This window comes from Chelmon rostratus, chromosome 7, assembly GCF_017976325.1.
Source record: "Chelmon rostratus isolate fCheRos1 chromosome 7, fCheRos1.pri, whole genome shotgun sequence".
Taxonomy (NCBI): Eukaryota; Metazoa; Chordata; class Actinopteri; order Chaetodontiformes; family Chaetodontidae; genus Chelmon; species Chelmon rostratus.
Window position 1 is genome coordinate 6,771,198 of NC_055664.1, and position 25,167 is coordinate 6,796,364.

Consider the following 25,167-nt stretch of genomic DNA (forward strand, 5'->3'; position numbering starts at 1 on the left):
TTACTTGTCCTTGATGGAGTGAACTTTTTGGATCCAGGATCTAGTTTAGATTCACTGGCTTGTCTTACAGTCAGGAGTGCATGATGGTTTGAGCCCTCCAGCTGAAGGATGAGCTCAAACCACTGGGCCATACTGTTGCCCAGTTCGTCTCACTGGGATGAAACAGATTTAAACCAATGAGAGATACATAGATGTCAACCTGGATTGGATGCTAATCTAAATAAAAGAAGGTCACAGCGCAGGTTGTTATTGTATCCTGGCTTAAGAGAATTAAAAAAATATTCCTATGAAGGGAAGTTGGTCACTTTTGTAAAGGTCCACATGTTTTTAATTGATAATTGGGTTCTCAGTTAAAAAAATAACCAAGCCACACGTATATCACACCTCAAACCCTTGATTTAAAGTTATACATATTCATATCTTTATTCATATCTGCTCTTGTGTCCTCGGCTTTGATTTTCAAATCTGTCCCCACATAATAACATCTGTTTATGTGAATACTCTCTGTTCCAGGACCAGCTGTTGTTCTGTGATGACTGTGACAGAGGCTACCACATGTACTGCCTGAGCCCTCCCATGTCTGAACCACCCGAGGGTATGTATAATCACAGTACGACGAATGCGAGCGTTATAATCGGGAGGTGCTGCATACCTGGAGCTCTCAGGAGTGTTCATATCAAGGACTGCGTTTCAATTTGCAAGCATGTGGTCAGGCTGCACAGCCCAAAGCACACTAATCTGAGAACATTTTATGTTGTTTGTACAGAATTATGTAACTGTCTGCGCCGTAGGTGGGGGGGCAAACACAGGGAGTGAAACCTGCGGTCAAAACAGTCCCTTTTAGGTAGCCATTGTACAGGAGCGCCTCAGGACTCCTAACGATCCTGCATCTGTTAGTGGGAGCGCCTTTAATCTAAGCACACCACGCAGGAATGGCCCTGGCTAGCATCACAGAGACGGAGTGGCCACGTCTATTCGAATATAAGTTTTACCTACTGCACATAAGATGTCTGCCTCAGGATGTTTGATGGCGTCGTCATGGAAATGAGTAGTAGAAGAGATAATCTGTTTCCATGGCAAAAGTGTCACTTGTCTGAACACGCAGTAGCGGTGCCACTTGTGTTCAACACTCGCTAACAGTGTCATGCTCTACCCACACATGCAACACTTGTGATTTATGAGAAACATTTCTGACGTTCAGCTGGAGTCAGTTGTTACATTTACTCTCAAGAAGATGCCCGGCCGAGCGCTCACACGCATCGTAAACACAGAGTTTTATACATAATCTGCTGTGTTCAATGCTCGCAGGATACCTTTGGGCACATTGTAGCACACACTTTGAAGTCGAAAGGTTGAGAGTTGCATTTTAACATCCATCTCCAGTTGATGTTTAATTAATGTCACAAATCCCATGCTCAAATCCAAATCAAACTAGTTGTCAAATCCCCTGCATCCTCGAACCACAGGCACAGCATGTGGTGTTTTAACACGGGGCTTTAATTTACAGTATTACTTAACGCTCTGTCTAAAATGAAGGATTAATCCACAAGGCTTTACAATAGCGGTGATTGAACTCTGTGTGTGTGTTGTGCAGGGAGCTGGAGCTGTCATCTGTGTCTGAGACAGCTGAAGGAGAAGGCCTCAGCCTACATCACCCTCACTTAATCTGTGGTGCTGCGCCTCATCCTCTCGGCCCTTCATCCTCTCCCAGACCACCTCTCCGTCACCCCTCTCTGTGCCTCAGCCGCGCCCCCCCCCCTCCTCTGATCCACTCGCTGCCACTTCCTCTACAATCTGTCCCGGTGACCTTTGACACGACTGAGCACGCAGCACCCACAGCGCCGCACCCATTCTTGAACGCCTGTCCAGCGGCGAGCCAACCTCCGTCTTTTTGTGTCACTCACGTTCCCTGATGTGCTTGACCTGACCCCCTCCTCCCCCTCCTCCTGCTCTGTCTCAACAGAGGAATTCATCAGCTGGCAATAAGTTTGCCAGCGAGACACACACTCCAGCCTGCCAAGGGCACTTCAGAGGCATACTACTCCACAGGAACCCTCTTAAGGGCCCTCTGAAGAGCCCTAATGATCTTCAGCTGCAACTCAGTCAAGTACTGAGTGAGAATTAATAAGATGGATAGGTGTTAGGCCGAGGACAGGGCATGGAAGACCCTGGATAACCATGGAGCAGTATGTTGCAGTGTTAGCTAACTGTGAAATATACACCTAACCAAAATTTCATTTACTCCCTCTGTCCTTTACCGTGTACGCCGGAGCTGAGACGCCGAACTCTGCTCCGCTACTTGTCTGCAGGGCTCGTTGCCCTGTGCAGTTCAAAGGGGAATGAATTGTACAGAATGATTCTCTATCCACACACTGTTGAAAACTCCCCTCGCTGGCAAACAATGAGCATCTGGTAAGGAACTCAGACCATCTTTGACCTCGCCGTGTCCTCTCTCCTTGCATGTGGTTTCCACATATTAATGATGCATTTTGGGACTGACGCCGAGGGTTTTAGTGTTCGGATGTGATCCTCGGATAAGAGAGAGATGGATTTTTCTCTAAATCAGCTATCTCTGATCAAACAGTGTATTTAAAAATGACAATTTTAGGCTTAGCATCTCTCACAAATCCTTTACCTGACCTTTATCTGCCCTTCCTCTCTATGAAACAATGACTGTGAAGCCAATGCGAGACTGAAACGCTCCTGGTGCTTGGTGTGTATCATCTGTCTGTTAAGAATGTAGGATTGATGTGTGGACAATGCAGATCTTTGTCTGGCCCACGCAGAGGCCGAAAAACATCCTTTTTTATGATTCCTTTTTTATTTTTTTTTTCATTTGCATGTTGTTATTTCAATTTTTTTTTTTTTAAAAAAACCTTTTGATTGAAATTGAAAAGAAAGCACACTTAATTCGCAATAATGTGTTTGTGATATGAACTATTTTGGCCAAACTGGGTGTGTTTTAAACTCTGTGTGTGTGCCTGTGTGTCTGTTTGTGTGAGTTTATCTGAGCACTACAGTAACTGTAGCCAGCTCCATGCTTGGGGGTCTCTGTGAGAGGATTTGAGTAGCACGAAGGTTATCTGAATGTAAAGGGGAGTCAGCATTTTCCTGCTCAGGCATTCTGACAGAGGTGGGACAATGTCATTGTTTTGCAAGTCACAAGTCTCAAATTTGGGCACCAAAGTGCCAAGTCAAGACCAACAAGTGTTAAAGACATAGTTTTACCTACTGGGATAGAGACACAGAAATCAAAGTGCAAGGAAGATATACATTTATGGGGGTTATGTGCTGGACTCATTGCGCCCGGCCAAGAAATAATCTGGCACATAATCCACTGTAAAACCATAACATGCCATTTTAACCTTTGTATTTTGTACGGATTAAACAAGCAGGATATAATGTGTGAATTATTGAGCTGTGGAGCTGCTGGCAGGTGGATTTTGTTACCTTCGGACAGAGTCTGGAGAGTTGTTTCGCAGCTCTCAGTATTAATGCTGAGAACTAACTGTGTCCTGGCTGTAGCTTCATATTTATCAGACAGACATTAGAGTTTTGAGTACTTAAAAGTCACAACCTCCTTACCAAATTAAATGTCATTTAAATCTTTAAAAACAAGGCAAAAATCTGCATTTAATTTATTCCCAAGCATGACACTTCTTTTATGGTGAGTATCTGTGTTTTTCCCCATTTCTTCTCTCACAAATCTCCGATTTCACTGAACAACTCCTGGATAAATATCACCACAACACCCTGACTGTGTCGAGGGTCATTGATTTTATGTTTGCAGAGACGCTAAGCTCTTTGTTACTAGCTTAAAGCAATACTCAACCCAAATATGTCCTTTCAGGATCAAACACTCAGCCCTTTTTGCCTTGAACAGTGGCTTTTAACAGACAGTAAACTCCTGTGACTTAATCCCTTCTCCACTTTATATTTAGATCCAAACAGTCACAGTATCACCAAAATGTTTTATCTGTTTATTTATTGGGATCTCTTCCTGGGGTCCATCTTCAAATAACGAAAATGTGGTGAAGCACGCTGCTTCTGTTTGACACTGGCTAACGTGCACACTCAGGCTCGTGGTGAGGGTACCAAACCGCCGGTGTCAAAGTCAAAGTCAAGTGGCAAACTGGACGAGCTTACTGGCCTGCCAGCTCCGTTCCTCGCCAAGTGAAACAAGTTGTTTTTAGCACCTTTGTGTCCTGCAAAACACAAGGCCAGCTGTTTTCACTGAGAGAGTGAAACACTGGTAAGAGAAGATGTTGTTCTGCTGTCTGCCAGTCTGCTCTGCATGTTACAAGACAGTGTAATAAATCAGCGCTCGAAGACCGAGCTGAAATGTTAAGGCTGAGTTTTAATGGGATTAATCAAACCAGCCAGCCAGCATGCATTTTTGTGAGCTTGCACTGAGAAAAACCTCGTTTTTCTTTGAACCCAAATGCCCGCGATGCTGTCCTCCACCAGTTTAACTGGACTTCTCAAGGCAACTTTAATGGGCACATTACAAGATAGTTGAAGTGCGAGTGCTGTATGTAGGAGGATGTTTTCAGCATTTCTCAGTTGTTTGACAGTAGAGAGAAGGCATCCAGCCAGTGATGCGTGAGCTTTAAGCTTGGAGACAATAGCTGTAAATAGGGGATTGAATTAAGGGCAACAAATTGCCATTTCATATTCTTGTGTACATATCAGAGTATGAAACAGGTCAAATTCAGTTGGCTTTGGTTCAAATGACCAGCTCATTTTCAACGCTGCATCAGGTCTCTCAAAGGAAACTCGCAAGATCAGATGGCTTGTGAGAGTGTACCGAAACTGTAATTGCGTTTGCCGTCTGATGCAGAAAGACATTAGGTGCAAATACTGTGCTACCCCTCAATTCAATGTAACTCCACTGATGCATGAATGACACCAGAAATGTTTCTGTTTTCATATTTTGATATTGTCAGTATTGCTTTTTTAAATAATGATGAGAAATAACCTTTAACTTATGTTCATTTCCTGTTGATTTCCTTGTTCGGGTTTGTATTCTGTGTCTTTTCACATTTTGCACAGCGTGGCTGCAAGTGTGTTTATGCCTCTGTGTGCGTAGTTGTGTGTGTGTGTGTGTGTGTGTGTGTGTGTGTGTATAACCACTTACGATAACTGGAAGGTCAGAGTAAAGCAAACTGAAAAAAAGAGAGAATTATTACACATTTCTTCTCCGTGGAACCACTTGCATGGCACAGCACTGCTAGAGGATCGCAACTCTGAGTACAGATTACAACAAGAGTGTGCTTGAGTGTACACATTATTTCACACAAGGCACTTGGACAAAGATGAATGCTGGCTGTTTCATTATACAGTGTGTTAAGTGTTGTATTTGCCAAGCAAGCAGTAGTATCCAATCAAAATGTTTCTATTTCCATTAACCAATGAGAGCTAACATCTAGATTCGAAGTGTGTTTGATGATGAAATGGATGTTGATGATGATCATTAGGCTGAATATGATGGAAATGTTTGTGTGGTGGATGCACGGTGGTGATGATGTCGATGGCGACTTTATATTGGGAGCTTTCCTGGCACTTAATAGGAGAAGCATGGTGGAGTCAAACTAATTCTGATTGTACTATCTGGGGAGGGTGGGGATGCCATGTTGGAAGGGTATCGGCGTGATTATTTAATGAAACTTGATCCTTCCCTTTGTACAAATGGACAAACTAAGGTGGTGATGGGGGTGGGGGTTGGGTCAAACAAAATGACGCCATAATCCCCACTTCCCCCCGTGTTAGGCTGATGGGCGGCTCTGTCAGAGGGTTGGGACTTTGGGCCACTCAAGGCCTCTCTTGTAAATTGTCATTCTGTGATCTTGCTTGCACTTTTTTCTTTTTTTCATTTCCCAAAAATAAGAAAGTAATTGTAAGTATGTATGTGTGAGTGCGGGCGCACTTTTTATTTTTAATCTTTACATTTTTTTCAACGTGATTGTCTGTTGTAAACAACACTGGCTAAAGATGAGTTTTTAATTTGTATTTTTTACCTTGAGAGGAAGATGAAATCTTCTTGGACATTTTTTAACCCCCGCTCCTCTCCCTTCCCTCCCTCTCTCTCTCTTTCTCTGTCTGGTACCTGGGAATGCTTTGAAATGTGGACTGTGACCGCATTGCTGTCATCACTACTGTCAGTCATTCTCTGTGAATTCATCCGACTTTCTCAATTTACCCAGTTTTTTCTCTCTTCCCTCGACTCATTTTTTTCCATTAAAAAGATGAGATTGAAAAACGACCTCTACCTTTGTGTTGACATTGTGTGTGTGTGTGTGTGTGTGTGTGTGTGTGTGTGTGTGTGTGTGCATTTATTTGCTCTAGTTCCTGCGTTATAAATCACTGAATATTTGTGTGTTTTTGGACAGTAGTCAGTCAGTCTGTCTGCTCGTCTGGTTGTCTGTATTGTTGCCAACTAGGGCAGCTTACTTGTCAGTTTAACCATTTTTTTTCTCAGGTGGGGGGGCTTTCTAGCCCACACAATTCTTCCCTCACATGCAGTTTTAGTTGTGGGCTGGGAGCTGTGGCCAACGGCAACCATTTTTTCCTCCTTTTCAGTGGGCAGATAACAATCTATCAAAGCAGTGTGTTCAAAGTCAGTTTTCAAAACCTGAACAGCTAATTATCATTTCCAATTTAAATACACTTCACGGCTAAAACACATTCACTGGAAGCCTTTTTTTTTCTTTTTTGCAGAGCACTCCAAAAATATTCTAACCTTTTCATCTGTTTGAAAAAGGAACAAATTGACTCTGACTTGACAAAAGATTAAGGGACAGCATTGTTTTGCTGTAGCTGGCCTGAAAAACTGGGAATAGGGGACAAAAGAGACCCATTGTCTGCAATTGTTTTCGAACAACACTGCAGAAGAGAATACACTTTGCTATTCAGGGCAGGTACAGTTTTGCTATTTGTGATGTATTCCTGGAGATGAGACATTCATCATAGCTGCTGTGTTGGCCAGACCTGGCTGAGCAACAGCAGCAGGGTGAAGTCAAGCTGATCAACAATTCCATTTTTTCCCTTACCTGCTTCCCTCCAGAAGCAAGAAAACTGAAAACTAGTGCACACTTGGTTCCTTGGGGGAATATAGGTATTTTTAACAATATGCTCTGAAAAAACTCCTCCATCCATCCTTTGGCAGAGCTCCAACCTTATCCAAAATCCTGCACAGCCCCCCAACCCCCTCCGTCCTGTGCATACAGAAACCCACACAAACGGCCGTGTGCCACACACACTCAGACATGCGTGCACACAAACATGCACTTTCACACACATACTGTACACTATGCACATTCACACACAGCCTAGAGCCCATATCTTCTTATGAGCTTCATTACTCTGACCCCAGTCTCCCTTTCATATCTCTGAGGATGTTTATGCAACGTGTGTGTGTGTGTGTGTGTGTGTGTGTGTGTGTGTGTGTTTTCCATTCAATACCCAATAGAATATGAGTATGTATATTTATTTAGGCCCAGAGTAAGCACAAGTGTGTTTGTGCATGTGTGTTTATGTGCATGTGCGAGGATGTGTATACTGTATGTCAACGTGGGAATACTGTACTATGTGTATGCAGTTTGTGTGTGTGTGCGTGCATGTGCATGTGTGTGTGTGCGTGTGTATGCGTGTGTGCATGTGTGTGTATGACTTCCCAGCCAATTACCACATCTCCCAGACAGACTGAGACTGCCTAGGCCCTGCCAGCCAATCAGAGTAGGGCTGCGCACTGCCGGGCCGGAGGTGGTTGCTATGGTAACCAGGAGGCCTGTTTGCATGGTGGCTGATGGAAGAGTGATGGATTACAGTAATGGGATGGAGGGAGGGAAGAAGGGAGGAAGATAGGGAAGGAGGAAGGAAGACAGAAGGAGGGAGGTATAGGAAGCGGTGAGGATGGGAGGAAGAGAAAGAAAGAGGAAGAGAGACAATGGGAGGAGGAGGGAAGGGATGGACAAGGGGAGGTGAGGAGGAGGAGGAGGAGGAGGGAGACAGACTCATACATAAAGATATTGGAAATGTATGAATGCATCTGAAATGAAGCGACTTAAAAAGATGAAAAAAAAGAATGAAGAAAATGATAAAGGGAGAGTGGGGGAGGAGTGCAGGGGGAGAAGATATTGGGGAATGGGGTTGGGGTGGGGTGGAGGGGTGCTCCGTAGTGTGTGATTGAATTCCTCTCTTTCCCTCTTCTGTCTGGGCTGAGATGTGTGTCTGGCCATCTGTCCTTGGAGCAGACAGAGAGGTAAGTGTGTGGAAAGATGCAGTCTCACCTTTTTGCCTCCTCAGCAGCACTGCAGTCAGATTGTACCAGAACTACTTCAGTGTTTCCACCCAGTCCCTCCAATCTGCTCCAGCTGAAACGGTAACATGAAGGCCAACATAACGCACCTCATTAAGTCATATGGAACCTTAAAACTGTGCATGTTTTGCCAGATCACACCTGATACATTCTGCTGTGTTGGTGACAATCCTGAAAAATTGATCCAGCTGATGATTAAACCTTGTGTTTTGTTGAGATCAGCTTCTCATGTGGAGTCTCAAAGACCGCATTGTTACATGTGCAGGAATAAAAATAATGGAAACCTGTCAATATATTTTCACTTTTTGCAACTCTTTTTTTGGCAACACTTCACTTTGCAACCAACTGGGCTTGCAAATTTGATGACAGGGACGGACACAGAGTTCACCCTATTGTTTTCACAAATAAGGAAATGTTTCTTTTCGTACACCTTATATCGACAAATATATATTCCTTTTGTTTGCCAAAAAATATTTCAGAGGCAACAATAAGTACAGTTTGTTACCTGACATGCTGTTTTAAAACAGAAATCCAAACAGACTTACTGTATTTAGGATTGGGAGGGTGCTGCTGCACTATGCAATGAAAATCCATTATGTTTATTTTACAGCTGAGGTCTCTGAGATCCCATATACTGTATATTAATATTAATATATTATATATATCAAAAGTGATTCTCTGAAAAAAATATTGAAAGTCATCAAGTATCAGGCTGATAGAAGAGTGTGTTTTTGAGCCTTTAAAGAGGGCTCTAGGACCCCAAACAGAACTTTACGGTTGATGCTTCTGTTCACATCCTGTGACAAATTAAAAACGCCGACTACTTAACATAATCCCCCAACAACAATAATCTTCATTATCCACATGGGATCTATGTAACCAGAGAGGCAAAAGGCAATTAACAATCAAATTAGTTAATTAACAACCTAACCAGCTAATCAATCAAGTGACCAAGATCGATACAAAACAAAGCTTCCCGGACAAATAAGAGACAAAATTGCTCACGAGTGCCATTTAACAGCCTTTAAACAGTGATTTTTGCTCTTGCACGTACAGTTTTTCCTGTTGAATCATACTGAGTTCCCTCTCATTGACAGACAGACTGAGGATGCTTTTGAGTCAAGGATTAGACTAAATCTGTGTCTGGGGAACCCAGCTCCCTGTGATCTTTTTAAGCGACAAAGCGCTATTCAAGTCAATTAAAGATGCAGTCCACTCAAATTAACTTCTGGGCCAAATCAAAAACATAAAAGACATTACTAAAATCTATCATAGTGGTGGTTCAATACATTCTCTTGTCATTCAGAGTGCCACCTTTAATGATTATCTGCCACAATCCTCACTTTGAAGGTGTTTTATGGCTTTGAAGCCGTTTATTGAGACGAAACTGTAATTTACTTGTTTTGAGTGTTGATAACAGGGCCTGTCAGTGATTGGACCATCAGTTTGCAGAATGAGTACTTTCCAGGTAGGTAAACAAATGAATAATCTGCAATGTAATGGTGTTCAAAAGAAGAGGCAGACTTCAAAGGCGAACTTGAAATCATAATTCAACACTGCAGCCTAGAGGCAGACCGTAGCAACAACATCTGCCTTTTACCCAAGCCAAATAAAGAAAGTAAGACTTACCTTACCTGTTCAGCATGAGTCAAATGCATGCTCAGAGAAAGGAGGATTCACAGATTCTTAATTAAATCTAAATGACATAAGAAAGAAAGTAAATCATAATGGAGCTATGGAATCTAAACAAAAACTGCAATGCTCGTTGTTTCCTGTGATTTTACATGCAGTTTCTTTGTTTGACTGGTGCTGTTTGAATTTGCATACTTTCAGCAACGGCTTACAAAGTCTTATAAATCAAATTCTTTGGCTTCTGTCCCATGTTTTGATCATTATCTGAGTCTTTAGTTTGGCTGCCTTTTCTTCCCTGTCTGGATGATTCCACTATTTACATCTCAGATTAGATAGACGGCCAAATATGGATCATTAAGCACCATGTTCACTTATTTCCTTCAGTATTAAAGCAATTAGGCTGAGCAAACACAGTAACAATACTGTGCACTGTCTTGCAGCCATGTACTGTGAGATTTACACTGATTGGTTAATGTAAAAAATGAATGTCAGCAAAGTAATGGGAAAATACAAGGCTGATTAAATAAAGCCTCACTCTCTTTATCTTATCCCTATATTCTGTGTTTTCTCTGGCTTCCACCAGCCTCTTATTCCAGTTGAATGTAACTCAACCTTCAGCTGGATACTTTTTAACTAAAAGGCAATAGCTTTATAAATGACATCAGAATTTGTTGATGCTTGTAGGGAGACCCATTGTCACAGTGCAGCATCAGCAAACTCGCTCCAAAGTGGCTTCTAATTGTCTTCAGATGCAGGATGATTATGTTGCACGGCAACAGCAGTAATCACTTTTATCATTCAGCCGTTCTTTTAAGTACAATATGAGCTGATCACGGCTGAACTACAGGTGTTGCTGGAGTTTTGACCTCTTTAAACATTAGCCATCAAACAAATTAATGAATGTGGGGCCTGCGCAAAATGTAGCAACACAACTTCCACTTAAGTGAGAGGAGTGTTTTCATGAGACACAAATGCGTCATTTATCCGTTAACAGGTCAGCATGGAAAAGGAAAAATATCAAGAGAACCAGTGGTGGAGGAGGTATTCAGATCCTTTTCAAAGTAAAAGTACCTCAAAAATATGTTTTACAAGTTAAATTCCTACATCTAAAAGCTTACTTAAGTCGAAGTATGCAAGTGTAATATCAGCTAAGTGTACTTAAAGTATTAAAAGTATTCAGCTGGTTGAGGTGGGACACATTTTGAGCTTATCAGGGCCGGTAGGGCTCGCGGGCTTTCAGGACTCAAATGCAAGAACTCAGTTCACCCAGGCAAGGTTAAAAAAACACGAGGCAGTATTTATTAACAAAACACAGATACAAGGATCTGGCAAAACAGGGCTGAAGTTCACAAGACAGGGATATGTTGCAGAGCTAGGCTTGACTTGGACAAGGGACACAAGACAATCTGGCACAGGACAAGGGGAGACACAGACTATATATACACATGAGGTAACAATGAAGAGGTGGAAACAATCAGGGCGGGGCAGACAATCGGACAGGCGGGAAACACATCAGGAAGTCAGGGTCTGAAACAAGAGGAGAGTCAGGGTTACAAACTAAAACAGGAAGTAAATGACAAGACCAACACCAGTGAACAAACAGATCAGCAGATTTGCCGAGACATTACAGAGCTCTGGTGATTATTTTCTCCATTTATTGATATTTTTTTTTTGTTTTGGTTTGTAAAAATTCAGAAAATTCTAAGAAATGTTGTTACAATAACCCTGAGCTTAAAGTGACACCTTCACACTGTTTGTTCTTATCTAACCCACAGTGCAAACCTCAAAATGATTCATGATAAATGTAAATAATTAAAAGGAACAGGAAGCTGGAACCACAACATGTTTTTGCATTAAAAACAACTTCAACGATTATCAAAATATTTGACAATAGAGACACTTGACTTTTATTTGTTTCGGCTGTAAATGTGTATACCCCTATAAGTACATACTGTTGGATAATAATTTATTACCAACAATATATTTTGTATGAAAAAAACCTGAATCTCTAAAGTAAACATAAAGAAATGTATTGGAGTCACCTGCTTTTGAGATGCAGTGGAGTAGAAGTAAAAAGTGATATAAAAACGAAAAGATTTGGATCAAGGACAAGTATGTGCTATTCAGTTGCCATTTCCCTTAAATGTATAGAAACTGAGAGGGGATCTGTGAAAGAAGAGGATTTTTTGGACAGAATAGGAGATTTATTTTAAGGATGGACGTGTTTATATTGTTCATACTGAAAAATGGAAATTCAACCTTTTTACTTATTGATGGCTTAAGCCAGGCATGTCCAAACTACTCCATAAAGGGCCGTGTGGCTTCAGGTTTTTGTTCCAGCCAATCAAGAGGTCACCTAAGTTTCAGTCCAAATGAGTCCAGCCTGGTGTGCTCCTCTTTGGTTGGAATGAAAACCTGCAGCCATACAACCCTTTATGGAGTAGTTTGGACATGCCTGGCTTGAGATCAAAGATTGTATATAATAAAGAATCTTTAGAAAAAGATGTGATGTCGATGTTTTGTATTTATGGCAGTTTACAATGTTTTTGTACAGTTCTGTAACTGCTTGGGGAAATGTTGTATTTTCTGAAACCAAATTCAAATTAATGATGGTGATTTTTTTTTTGTGTGTTTGTTTACTTGCCATCTGTGGTGATCCATAAGCCACATGAGTAACCAGTGGACTGTACATCAGGAAACCTAAAACAACCTCAGACCTCGATGGAGGCTTGATAGCTGAAAACAACTGCTGAATAAAACATGGTGCACTGGAAGAGAGATGTACGGCATTTTTTTTATTTTGGGAAATGTCCATAGATCAAGCCTCCAGTCTGCAGGTGAGTCCCTGAGCAGGATGCAGGTCTCCTTACAAGCTTCAGAAATACTGCTCTGTAGCTGAAGCGGACCTCTTGACCCCTCGGGGCACATGCAGCTAGTTCAAACAGAAATTCTGCCAGGAGTTGCCACATTTAGAGCAGTTTGGTGTGGAGCGAATCTAAACTAGAGACCTGGGAGGAGTCCACATGTGAGGTTTGCACATAGCCTGAGCTGTGATCGTGGGAAAAACAACACATGAACAGATATCTTGGTGTTACCTAACCAAGGGCTGGCTCATAGGGGATTGTGAGGGAATCTGCCAAATGCACATGTTGTAAATATTCCAGGAGGGGATCTTGATATCTAATAACAGGAATGAATATCAGGGTGTTTTTGTGGTTTTAGTGCAAGCAAATAGATTGCTGCTGTGGTTAAATTCACTGAAACACCCATTCAAATGTCTCATCCCACCATCACCACAAAGCTGTAACTTCCTGTCTGACTTACAGCAACCGAGTAAAATGATCTTGTTTCTGAGGAATTGGACAGTAGCTCAAAATAGACTAATGTATTGAAAATGATTTTATACAGTATTAGGCAAGAAATGACCAGGGGAAGAAGAAATACACACAGTACCACAGTGAAGGAATTACAAGTAGTAGTCCTTTTATTGAATAAAAAAATATAAATTTGGGATGGGGTAAAAATATTAAGTAGCAGACAATGGAAATATGCAAGTGCAGTATTTGGATGACATGATATGTTGTCGAGTGATAACATCTAAAAATGTTCTCTTCATATGTTCATGTTTTCTCATATCTCTCACTGGGACTCATGCTCATATTGGCAGTTTCTATATCACCGTTCCATTTTTACACACTCACTCTTGGTCGTCCACATCCACACTTTATTACGTCGTTGCCAAATCCTGGTTCATCCCACGCGAACATCACATGCAAACATCACATGCAACCAGGGGTTCAGATAGAAGGAGAGGACAAACGAGGTGAAAGGTGAAGAGAAGGCATGTATATAAAAGCCAGCTTCTGTTCGGGGCGGGCTGTGGTAGCAGACAGGTGCACCAGCAGGTGAGTGGAAATACACACAGAAGACAGTACGAGCAAAGGGATCCTCTTTCATGTGCAGGCCTGAGCTGTTGCAGTACATTTACTGCTTGTATTTATGCCAACACTGCCTTGCTGAATAAAACATGTATTTTCTGTTCTATTCGGTGCTGCAGGACAGGATGAAAACCCTGGTAACTTTTTGTGCTCTTTTTTCGCTCCTTTTCTCTGCTCAAGCAGATGTTGTGGAACGTTTCGAGGTTTGTGCCCTTATTATAAGGAACATTAAATCTGCGCGTGTGCATGTGTGTGTTGTGCAAATGGTTCACTTAACAGTCTGTGTTATTTTGTTTCAGGATGTGCCAGAATGCATGAAGTACTTCTATAAAGAGAAGGTGCCAGGGTTGGGGGCTTCTACACCCGGCGCTGCCCGCCTCTGCCAGCGCTTTGTCAACAGGTAGGGAAAGGAAAGGGAAAGTGGGACAGCTTAAATCTCAGAAAATCTGATTGCTCGTGCTACCATCTCGCCGAGCGCTGTCTTTCAGCTCTGACTATTTCTTGGGCCCCAACTTTCCATTGCAAAGTGTGGCAGAGGAATATCTGTGTCTTATAAGAATGTTTGAATTCGTGCATCCACATGTACTTCACCTGAGAAGCTTGAGTGGCCTTCACATTTCGCATGCTTTATGTTGAGAGACTGCCACTCTCTGGAAGTAATGATAAGATGCTGACCTTGTTGATGCTGCCGAGTAAAACACCCTGTCTGGTGCTGCGATGATATGAGATTGTGTTTGGCGTATAGGATACACTGTATAAAGCTGAGTGAATGTGATGTCTCGTTTAGCTTTTGGTATTTGACTGTGTCCACATGTGTGCCGTACCAGGATCTTTTCTGATATCAGACTTGTGTTTAATAAACATATACATTCAAGTAAGGACAGCTTACTTGCTGAACGCGTTTTTATTCTTTCACTCATCAAAGCGAAGTTTGACCATAAGTACAAGTTCTTCATCATCACAACACTCATCACTCATCGCTATGCTTTATCTTTGCACCACCAGGTACCACTTCGCCACTCTGTATGACACCAACCACCGTATTGCCGTCTACTCTGCCTATATTTTCCAGCCCAGCAATGGAGGTGGCAGGGAGAGCAGGTGGTTTGTTGAGCCTCAGGTTGGTGCCACATTTGTGTATACTGTACATGTGCATCCACAGTGTTGATGTGGTCAAAATCATTCGCATGCATAGCAGACATATCAAGCATGGAGAGTACTAGTGCATGGATCTACTGTGTTTTTTCTTTTCGTGGAGTTATATGAGGATGGGTGCTTGCTTCTGACCTAGCCATTTAAATCTAAGAGTATTTGATGTGCCTTATAGCTGGTAGATAAGTCCTGGCAATCTGAGATGAAGGATGGATACTGGCTGGGGAGAGACCACCCCGGGGTCTACCAAGGAGTCAGACAGGCTCTGAATGAGGACTTCACATACTCTGGCTTCGACCGTGGTCACCTCAACCCCAACGGACACCATGCAGGTAACGGAGGTTGAACATGGGTGGAGAGTGCTCAGTAGGCGGCAACAGCCACCAGCCAACAGTGTCAGCTGAGTTCAGTGGGGGTGGTGCACAGTGGTGAGGACCCCTGACACAACACAATAATCCAACACAAATGCTGGCTTTAAATCACAATCTGTAATATGATGAGGGATTGCTTACTCTACATAATGCCATTCACAGAAGTCCACATCCTTGTTGTCCAAGTTGGTTTGTTGTTCATCAACTGATGTAAAGAGAGAGAAATTAATCAAGTTCAGTCTAATCAATCTAGTCTAGTCAAGGATAAACTGGCTTTTTCAGCGATGATCCCAGAGGCAGCATCAATCTGATACAAGTTCAGTCATTTCATATTGAGGTATAATGTACACAATGTTTTTACTCAGATTTCCCTGACATTTATTCATTTGTGTTTAAGACTATTTTGCTGTGATGTGAAGGGAAAGTGGCAGATGTGGCTTAATAATAGCCTACTGACTCTAAACTTAACCTTCACATTTTAACTTTGCATCAGTCTGTTGCACAGAAGCATGGAAGGTTGAATTGCTGGGTGCCTGTGGCATCGGTTGTCAAAGCAACCTTCAGACAGCGATACAGCCAGAGAAATATCTGGAATCTCATCTGAGTTTGAAATCAGAATATGGAGCGAATAATATGCCAGAGGACACGTGCAGACACTTAATTACTAATTGCCATGTCTGTTTTTTATATATATATATATGTAAATGTTTTACAATACATAAACAAAGGTGAATGGAATAAAAATATTTTATTATTTGCCATGTTTTATTTACTTGTGATCATAAAATGAATATTTTCACCATGAAATTATCCCTGAATCTGCATTAACTAAATATTTTATGACCTCAAGCTTGTTATCACAAGATTAAAAAGAAACAATATCATTATTGTGAGGAAACATTTTAAAAATGCACTTTTATGCTTGCCTCTCTGGCCCTCCACAGGTTTAACCTGTTGTTTTGGATGAATGTTGATTCAAACATTGAGTGTGTCGTTAGCATATATCTGGTTAATGTTAAGGATAGGCATGTGCGTAGCAACCATTATCTTCAACATTACAGATTAGTCCCTCCAGTCCGGTTGCTGCAGCCTTGGATTTTGACCTTCTGCAGTAAATGTGCCTCTAGCTAATAACTCAGCAATTAAAAAGAAGAATTTTGGTGACATTTTAAGGGCTGGTGGAATGAGAACGATCCAGCTACTCTTGGTTTCTCTCCCACTTCTCTACCACCCTCTGCATCCTACCCGCCCATCTTTATACGGTAAATGGACTGCATTTTCTAGTCGGCCAACCACTCAAAGTGCTTCACACAACATGCCACATTCACACACACATCACACACAGATGAATGAGAGTGCGATACAGCGCCTTCCCTCCAAAGTGCCCCACAACATTTCTATGCTCACACACCCACAAGCAATTTGGGTTCAGTATCTTGACCAACACATTTTGACACCGGGGATGGAAACACTGCCCATCTAATTAGTGGACGACCTGCTCTACCTCCTGAGCCACAGACACCCTTTTTTTTTTCCTTTTGACCCACAAACTTTAACCTTATTTCTTAAATAATTCACTTTAACTCTCCATTCCTCTCTCTTACAGTCCCCAGCCGCAATGCCACTTTCACGCTGACCAACGTGGTTCCTCAGAATCCAAAGCTAAACCAGAACGCCTGGAGGATCCACGAGTCCCAGCTCACGGACCTTTTCCGGGAGAAGTGCTCTAAGGCTTTTGTGCTGGTTGGTGCCGTTCCCTCTGCAGACAACTGGATTGTCAAAAACAATGTGAAGCGAGTCAACATCCCAGACTACCTGTGGAACGCCCACTGCTGTGTGGACAACAATGGCAGACCCATTCAGAGTGGTGCTGCCAAGGCCAGGAACACGGAGGAAAACAGGGTGGAGAAGCTCTCTCTGGATGAACTGGGAGAATTCTTGCAGCAGTTCTCCAGTCAACCAGTAGGGGAGCTGTTTTACAACAACTGCAGGGCATGAAAAATAACAGAGGAACAATAAAATGTTCCATGCAACAGCTTTAAGACTAACACATCCCTTATTATTCATCTCATTCAACCACAAAAAGATGAATAAAAATAAACAGCAGGGGGATAAAGAGACGGTTTATTCATGTGTTTTTCATTGAAAGTAAAGGCAAAACATTCAAAAAACATTGAAAAAACACACAGTTTGACTCAATGTCATTTATTGTAATATAGAGCATGAATGAACACGTGAATAATTTCCTTGTGTCTTGAAAAAGATGAACCGCCCCAGGATCATAATGTAAAACACCATCCAAGCAGCAATTAAAAGAATTTATGTATAACTATCAGTGACCTTTAACATGGAGCTTATAGAAGCAAATGATCTGTCAGTGAAAGACACAGCTTACTGATCCACAGAACGAAGATCTAAATATCTGTAAGAACATTAGAGTTAAAATGACCCTGAAAGAAGACTTACTTTTCAATTAGAATAGGCTTTTCATACATGAATGCCTTGAACACTAGTGCAGTGGAATAAAAAAAAAACCCCTCCTAATGTGTATAGCAGTGATGATAAATGATAAGTCAGAGAGAGTAAAGGGTTACAGTCCTTCACTCGCTTTCTCCACCACATATCCTTGCAGTCTTTGTTTTTTCGTCCCTTTTCTTTACAGAGGAAAATTCTATTCTGTGTACTTTTTTCCATTGTAAGTATGGAGGAAATTTTAGAAAATTCTTGCTTGAGCGATGCAGTATCATCCAGCTTACAATGTCAGCATCCTCAGATCAATTATTTCAGACTCACCAGTAGAACATATATGTGAGCAGTTGATAATGATCAATATTATTTATATAATTTCTTCACACTCTCCAGGTTGTGAACTGAATTATTTGATATTTCCAGACTTTTTCATTTTCAGCCAACTTGCTCATATGCTTAATATATATATATATATTTATCTTAACAAATTGCTTTCTGTTTTATTGGGACATTTGTATCGCCTTAGGTTTTTTGATACTTATATTTAGCTCTTCCTCCACTTCCCCTTCTATGAGTGCAGAAATTTTCTTTTTCATTTAGTCTCATCTTATTTCTCAACATGTAACGTTAGCTCTCCATCAAATAAAAGCACGACCTTGATTAGTATTCAGATTATGAATTTCTTTCATTATTATTTGAAATCACTACAACAGTAATAACAATCACCCCCGTTGTACTAATTCATTACTTATTATAGACTAACACCTATCTCTAAACTTTTAAACAGCAGCAGTCTGAAGTTCAGTCATACCGGACCATGGGGTGGTCAGTCCAGGGAGGCAGGCTGAAGAGTTTCTCCTCAGTATCCCTTCCTATGGGCCAGCCCCAGGCCTTAAAGAATGCAGCCAGGTTCATCCCTACAGCGTGGGAGAAAGTCTCAGCATACAGGTTCATCTTTCCTTTGTTGTCGTCAGGAAAGTCTGACATCCTGTGGTAGGCAGCAAACACCTTCTTGAAGGCATCCCAGCCAAACTTTTCTTGAAGCTACATTACAAGAGGACAGAGGAAGAGGAAAATTTGAATGGGAAGAATGCATAGTGGGTTGATATAGGAACCACAGTTTACGAGTGACTTAACGAATGAATTGCAATAAACTTGAAAAGTCCTAAGAGGCTATTTTAGACAGACTCTAATGTATGTCCATCACCTTGGTGGTAAAGAATGCAGAATTTTAATAATTAGTCACCGGACATTCATGGTCTTCAGAGCATGAGTTACTATTTTTTAACAAAGTCAAAATGTCTGCTTGTCCAAGACACAAGATCTCAAAAAATAACAAATGAATTCCTGTCAGCTCCATACCACATTTACATCATATGGGATGTAAGATGGAGATGCAAAAAATGTCCATGTTTACTAGGCCCAAAAAACTCTGTATGACTACAGACTTGGCCATGTAAACATTGTGCATTGACAATATAGCTATTACCGTTGCGTTTTGTTTTTATTTACCTTAAATGACAGACATTAGCTTATGCAAAGTTGTGAGTTTCTATTCTGCCTACAGCCTGATGGGGGCAGTATTGGTGCCTTGCCTTTTTTCTTGTGTAAGGTTCCAGCTCTGATGAATGGTGACTTCAGTGTGTATTTTTCAAGGGGAATGAAAATAGAGTAACTCTCTCTCACCTGCATGTATGTGTCCAGGGCCACCCACTCTGTCCAGTCGCTCAGTTTCTTTCCCCCCTTGACATACTCCTCTGCACGACTCCTCTGTTGTGCTGAGGTCATGGATGAATGAGCCTGCATCGAAGACATTACACTCATATTATAATGTTAACCATAGTGAATCAACAGGAGAAACAATGTGATCACAGCTAACAAAATAAATACTTTGCTGAAAGTTTTTACCAATGCATGATTGATGGCTTTTCTGGGCCTCAATCTTTTGTCCAAAATATAACTGAACTACTCCACCTGTGCTCTGTTGATGCCCAGCACCTCTTCATGCACATACACCGACCACAGGTTGCATGTGGCCTCTGCAGTGTGAGGTTCGAAGTCCCAGTGGGTCCTCTGTTGGTTGTGTCCCAGTTCATGAATCTGTCCCCACAGGCCTTTAGTCCTGGCATCATCTGGATTGATCAAGTCAGCTGCTACAGATGAGTCCATCATGATAGGATAGCCTGAATGCATATAGCCTGGATGGAGAAAAATGAATAACATAAGTAGTGTCAGTAGTAAGTATCTTTATATTTCAATAGCTTTGGCAATGCACTTTAAGAGAGGAACCTCTCAAACATGGTATCTGGGTTTGTACACAAAATTTATTTCTTTAAATGTATATTTTAAATTTCACAATTTTAAGGGTTAAAATAACACATACAATGAAGACAACATTAGACTGAATATATGACAGCAAAACACATTTACCAAAGGAAATCTGCACATCCACTACAATGCGTTCTTTACGGGCAAATTTGTGTGGCAAGGCGCCCAGCTCTGCAACACTCTTCATGATGTCATTCCAAAGCGCTGCCACCTCACGAGGGCGCTCCAGGTCTCGGACAGCATGTGATGGTAAAGAGAGGATGATGTTGTCAAACTCCAACTCTGCCCAGGGTGAGGGAGCTTTGCGCAGCAACATCCAATCAGCGTCTCTTGTCTCACCTGAAGTGGACAAAGGGATGGGTGTCAAAATGAAGTTTTGAATTATTATATTGATTTGTCAGTACAGGTGCAGCGTGAAAATCCTCATGCCAAAACCTACATGTTTCAATCAAAATATGCAGAAAATGTGTAGAAAACATGATTTTTTTTACTAAATGGGTTGCGCTAAAAAATGCTTATGTATGTATGTACAGTACTAGGTTTATGCAAGGCTGGATGGTCCCAGAATCCCAGCAGCCCCAGAAGTCTAAATTGAATTGGGTCAACATGGGCCCAACTGCAAATTCTGCCCTGTGGGCCCCCAACAGGTGAATATGGCCATGGGTTCATACAGCTGTGAATCAACTGGAAATAAAAATGCAGACACTAGACCAAAAACTTAATTTGCAAGGAACAGCTGATACATAACTGCTGCATGATGTGCATTACATTCCCCACACAGTTCTTCTGCGGAGCATGAGCAGATGGCGACACACACACACTTACCAGACTTATAATAAGGAGCACGTATAGCTTTCTGCACTATGATCTCTGCCCCTTCCACCTTTGTGTTGGGTGGGGCCACCAGGTAGATGAGTCCCCCCCAAAGGTTCCACACCTCCATCTTCTCTGCGGTAATAGGAAATTGCTCACAAACAATTGCAGCTCTCTTCAGTTCTTTATGCTCCAGGGTGTCGGTTTGACATCCTATCTGAATCTGAGGAGGACATGGAATATGTGTTGCTGCTTTGAAAACCTGTGTGAAAAGTCTACTGTAGAGTAGTTCGATTTTTCAAGAGGTGCATACACGATATAAATAAAAAAGCAAATTCTTTACTTTAGTCATTTTAAATTATAAAACTAAATAAATTGAAAAGAAAAGGAAAAGTGTTTTTTCAAGAGGTGACCTTGAAGAGAGAGATCTGACTTTATTTTGAAAGTTGTCCCTTTAAAATACACTAACATCTTGTTAACCTTGAGCAATGAATAAAATGACTGTGCAAGGTGAAAGGGTAAAATAACAACCATGATTTGTGTGCTGTACCTTGCATTCCTTGTTGACAATCTCTGCTGGTATGATCATGTCGGTCTTCATACCTGGGGAGAGGTAGAGACCTGTGCTGATCCACTCCTCCTCTCCTGACATACACACAGAGCAGCAAACATTATACTCACAGGTGCATGTGAAACAGCCATACAATGTTCATGCATTGTATTGCTACACACACCACTGCAACATGTCAAATCGTTGAGAGACAAATTACAGTTCTGCATGTTTATCTCAAGTATTTTACACATTTGTTCTCAACACTGTTGTCTGACCTGCTGTGTTAACATCAATCTTGATCCTTTCATTGTAGACAGGAGGCATCGTGGGATTGTCCTTGATGAGGTAAGGCAGGAGGGCATCAGGAGCTGGGGTAAAATTGTATAACTGTCGCCCCAAACTGAGGAGTAGGTGCTCTTTGGGACTCTTCACAGGCTTCTCCTCACTCACCTCAAAATAAAGTGCATATGAATAATTAGAAAACAGATCTCTGTAACACAAACAGACTGGCCAACAGTTTTCCAGTGGTCCCACAGTCATGGCGGCGATATAAATGAACGAGCGTGGCTTAATGATGATGATCTATCTGAACTGCGCATCTTCGCTACACAGTGATTGTTCAAGGCATGGGATACCACATGAATAAAGCTGTGTTTTTTATGTTCCTGCTGGATGTGTTTGTAGGTAACCCTTTAGCTGTGAGAATTTTATCTATGCACGTTAGATTTCACTTCTATGTTACCACTGCGTTGTAATTATTACATGTTTCAATTCATGTAAATAGCTGAAAGGGACAAAATTCATAAAACTTAATAGATTCTATTAAAACAAAAACAAACTGAGAGCCCACCTGCGGCATGAACTTCTTGAACATGTCAGTGAGGATGGAAAGAACCTGTGTGTAGTAGTAGCTGTCATAAGCCTTCATGCTCAAGAAGCTGGCACACTCTGCGCCCAGTTTTTCAAGGTGTTCCTCCTCACGCTTGGTCAGTCTGTCGCCCTGGGTTACATGACCAGCAAACTGGCGCAGAAAATGGCGGAAGTGTAAGGTGTCTTTCTTTGTCTTGTCCGGAACATTGGCCTTGTAGGAACCTTTTTCAATTGTCGTGTCCAGCAGGCTCAAGCCCATTTTGTTCAGGATCCTGTTTCCTGAAACACAGTTTAACAAACTTGACTTCATATTCTGTTCATCTTTGTGAGATTTTTTTCCTTTGACAAGAAAACATTTTGGAACCCCTGAATTAACAAGTGGCAGAGATGCATTATTATTATTATTATTATTATTATTATTAGTGTCATTTAATAGCATATTTTCTTCCATAGGCTATTGGTTTTCTCCTGTAGTGACCATTCAGCTGGACTGCAAATGTGTTTCTCACTGAGCACAATGGAAGCTATTATGTGTGGCTGTATTTGCGTGCTTGTGCCTGATAAGTGTCATTTCTCATAATTTTATTATCTATTTTATCATGATGGTCCACTTGCAGTGGGTTGAAACTCGAGCCATAAAAGGAAATTCTTGCCATGCGTTATCATACCTGGGAAACCTATCAGTGGGTTTTGCCCACGGTGATTATATGTCCAGTACCAGGCCTGTCCACCAATCAGCAGGCCTCCTCCCTCTGAAACGAAGTCTTGGATTTCCTCCATATGGTCATCACTGTACCCTTTACACACAAATACACTTAGGTCTTTTCTGAACTGCGTCTTCTCACACTTTAACCCTGAGCTGCTCGTAAGGTGAAGCTTCGGTGCCACACCAACGACCCCCTTCCGGCTTTGGTCCAACCAGTCAATGGCATTGTTCCAAAACGAAGCCAGTGTCTGTTACAAAAGGAGTTATTCGTTAGTTAATCATGTAAAATGATTTGACAGAACAATATGTAACGCTATTCAGCACGCTGCAGAGACCAGCTATAAGATCTCACTAAAGAAGTGACACGACATACTGTATTTCATATCAAGACAATCCACCTGAGCAAATTTTCATTATATGATCAAGTTCAGTTCTGAAGACAGATTTCTGTTAGTTTAAAGAAATTGTAAGACCATTCATTCATTGAGACTGCACCTTTTCTCCCAGAAATGCTTCATGTGCCACCACAATGACCCGTCCCAGCCCATGGTAGGCTCCTGCCAGGAATGTCTGTCCATCCTCAGTGGTACCAATGGGGAAGGCTAATGGGCCGTGGACAAGAACCTCAGAAGGATCTCCACCCTGGAGGTCAAACTTTGAAACCTTCTGGAGTAAGAACTCCAGGTCATCCTTAAAATCCTTACCAACACTGTATAAGGGGAAAGAGGAAAAGGAGAGAGACATAGAGGGATGTGGATGGAGAAAATTCAAAGTGAGGGGGCGTCCATCATCATACCCAGCATCAGTATTCTTAAATTAACTTTTCTATCGTAACAGTTTTTTTTTTCCAGATTCTAGCCTCATCAGATTGCAGTGACATTTTTTTAGATTATTTTGCAGTATCTTTGAATGCAAGCACTTTCACTGACAAAACTCTTACTAATGTTCTTATGTTGAATGTGATGTTAGTTATGTGAGTTATGCGATCGTTGAATAAAACGTCATCAGACAGAACATAGACACTGATCATTTCTGGGGAAATCCTGGAATTCAATAAATGACACATGGCAGTAGAAATAAACTGGTTCAGTGATGAACCTGTAAAGTCACTGATAAACATAAAGAAGGTACACAAATCTGGAACATCAAAATAAAAGTAATATATTTGAAATGGAAGAGGAGTATACACTTACTTTAAAGTCATCCATGAAGATGGGATCTGAGGGGGGACAGGCAGGATTTCTACCTTCACATAATGCTCAGAAAAGTAGATCCCTGCAACCCCAGACACTTTATTCCCAGGAAACTGAAGCAGCCTGTTCTCTTGAGGGTGATTTCCAGCCCAGTGCCACGCCTGCCCCCCTATCAGCACTCCCCCTCCAGCTTTCAGAAACGCCACCAGGTCCTTCGCATCTGCACCCACGCTGTAAGCATCAGTCACATACACACCGACCCCCAGATTGTTACTAAAGGCCCCCACAACTTTAGCTTGGAGGCTGGATTTGCTGAGGTTATCAGCGACTGCCTTGACACTGTTGTGGACCCCCACAGACAAGTTGGCAGATCCATCTCCTCTCAGCCAGGTCAGAGCGTTCTCTACCAGAGCAGGGAAGGCAGTCAGATAGCCCTCATGACCCAGGACCACAATCCTTCCACGGCCATACAGAGAGGCAGCCATCAGGACCTGGCCTTGACTGTTCATTGCTAAAGGAAAGGCATGATCTCCAGTCAGAACCAGGTCACTGGGATCATAGGGGACCTTGAAGTCCAGCTCTCTCAAGCCTCTCATCAGAGCCATGTAGGCCCCTTCATGGTAGGACTGTGTGGACATGGTGAGAAGGATTGATGCTCTCAAGGTTGGGTGAAGAGGCTGGAGGGCAGAATGACAGAAGAAAGGTGCACTCAGTCAATCGTACAGGCTGCGTTAATGAGTGTGACTAAACAATTGTATTAAGATAGAGGTGTGCTGTGTCAGTCAGGCTTACCTGAAAGTTAACTTGGTCTTCTGGTCACGTAAT

The 25,167-nt window shown here is 41.9% G+C and overlaps 3 protein-coding genes across 3 annotated transcripts in view; 2 read left to right on the forward strand and 1 right to left on the reverse strand.

Annotated features, from left to right (window-relative positions):
* Positions 1-1,665, forward strand: part of dpf1 (D4, zinc and double PHD fingers family 1) — a 37,189-nt gene extending 35,524 nt beyond the window's left edge. Inside the window, exons 11-12 of the mRNA XM_041941073.1 lie at positions 514-595; positions 1,595-1,665. Of these exons, the coding sequence (XP_041797007.1) occupies positions 514-595; positions 1,595-1,665 (153 nt within the window). The remainder of the gene's footprint in view (positions 1-513; positions 596-1,594) is intronic.
* A 12,067-nt stretch (positions 1,666-13,732) lies between these two features.
* Positions 13,733-17,408, forward strand: si:dkey-243k1.3 (endonuclease domain-containing 1 protein-like). Its single transcript, XM_041940712.1, has 6 exons — positions 13,733-13,772; positions 14,068-14,090; positions 14,187-14,287; positions 14,893-15,007; positions 15,215-15,371; positions 17,017-17,408. Exons 1-6 carry the CDS (start codon positions 13,733-13,735, stop codon positions 17,406-17,408), a joined length of 828 nt encoding a protein of 275 aa, XP_041796646.1.
* Positions 17,409-17,569: 161 nt separating this feature from the next.
* LOC121608987 (TRPM8 channel-associated factor homolog) lies at positions 17,570-25,167 on the reverse strand. Its single transcript, XM_041940469.1, has 12 exons — positions 25,135-25,167; positions 24,343-25,019; positions 23,645-23,858; positions 23,112-23,397; positions 22,424-22,722; positions 21,849-22,023; positions 21,571-21,665; positions 21,033-21,243; positions 20,310-20,546; positions 19,854-20,077; positions 19,566-19,679; positions 17,570-18,923 (listed from the first exon to the last, which is right to left on the reverse strand). Exons 2-12 carry the CDS (start codon positions 24,978-24,980, stop codon positions 18,681-18,683), a joined length of 2,736 nt encoding a protein of 911 aa, XP_041796403.1. The 5' UTR covers positions 24,981-25,019; positions 25,135-25,167; the 3' UTR covers positions 17,570-18,680.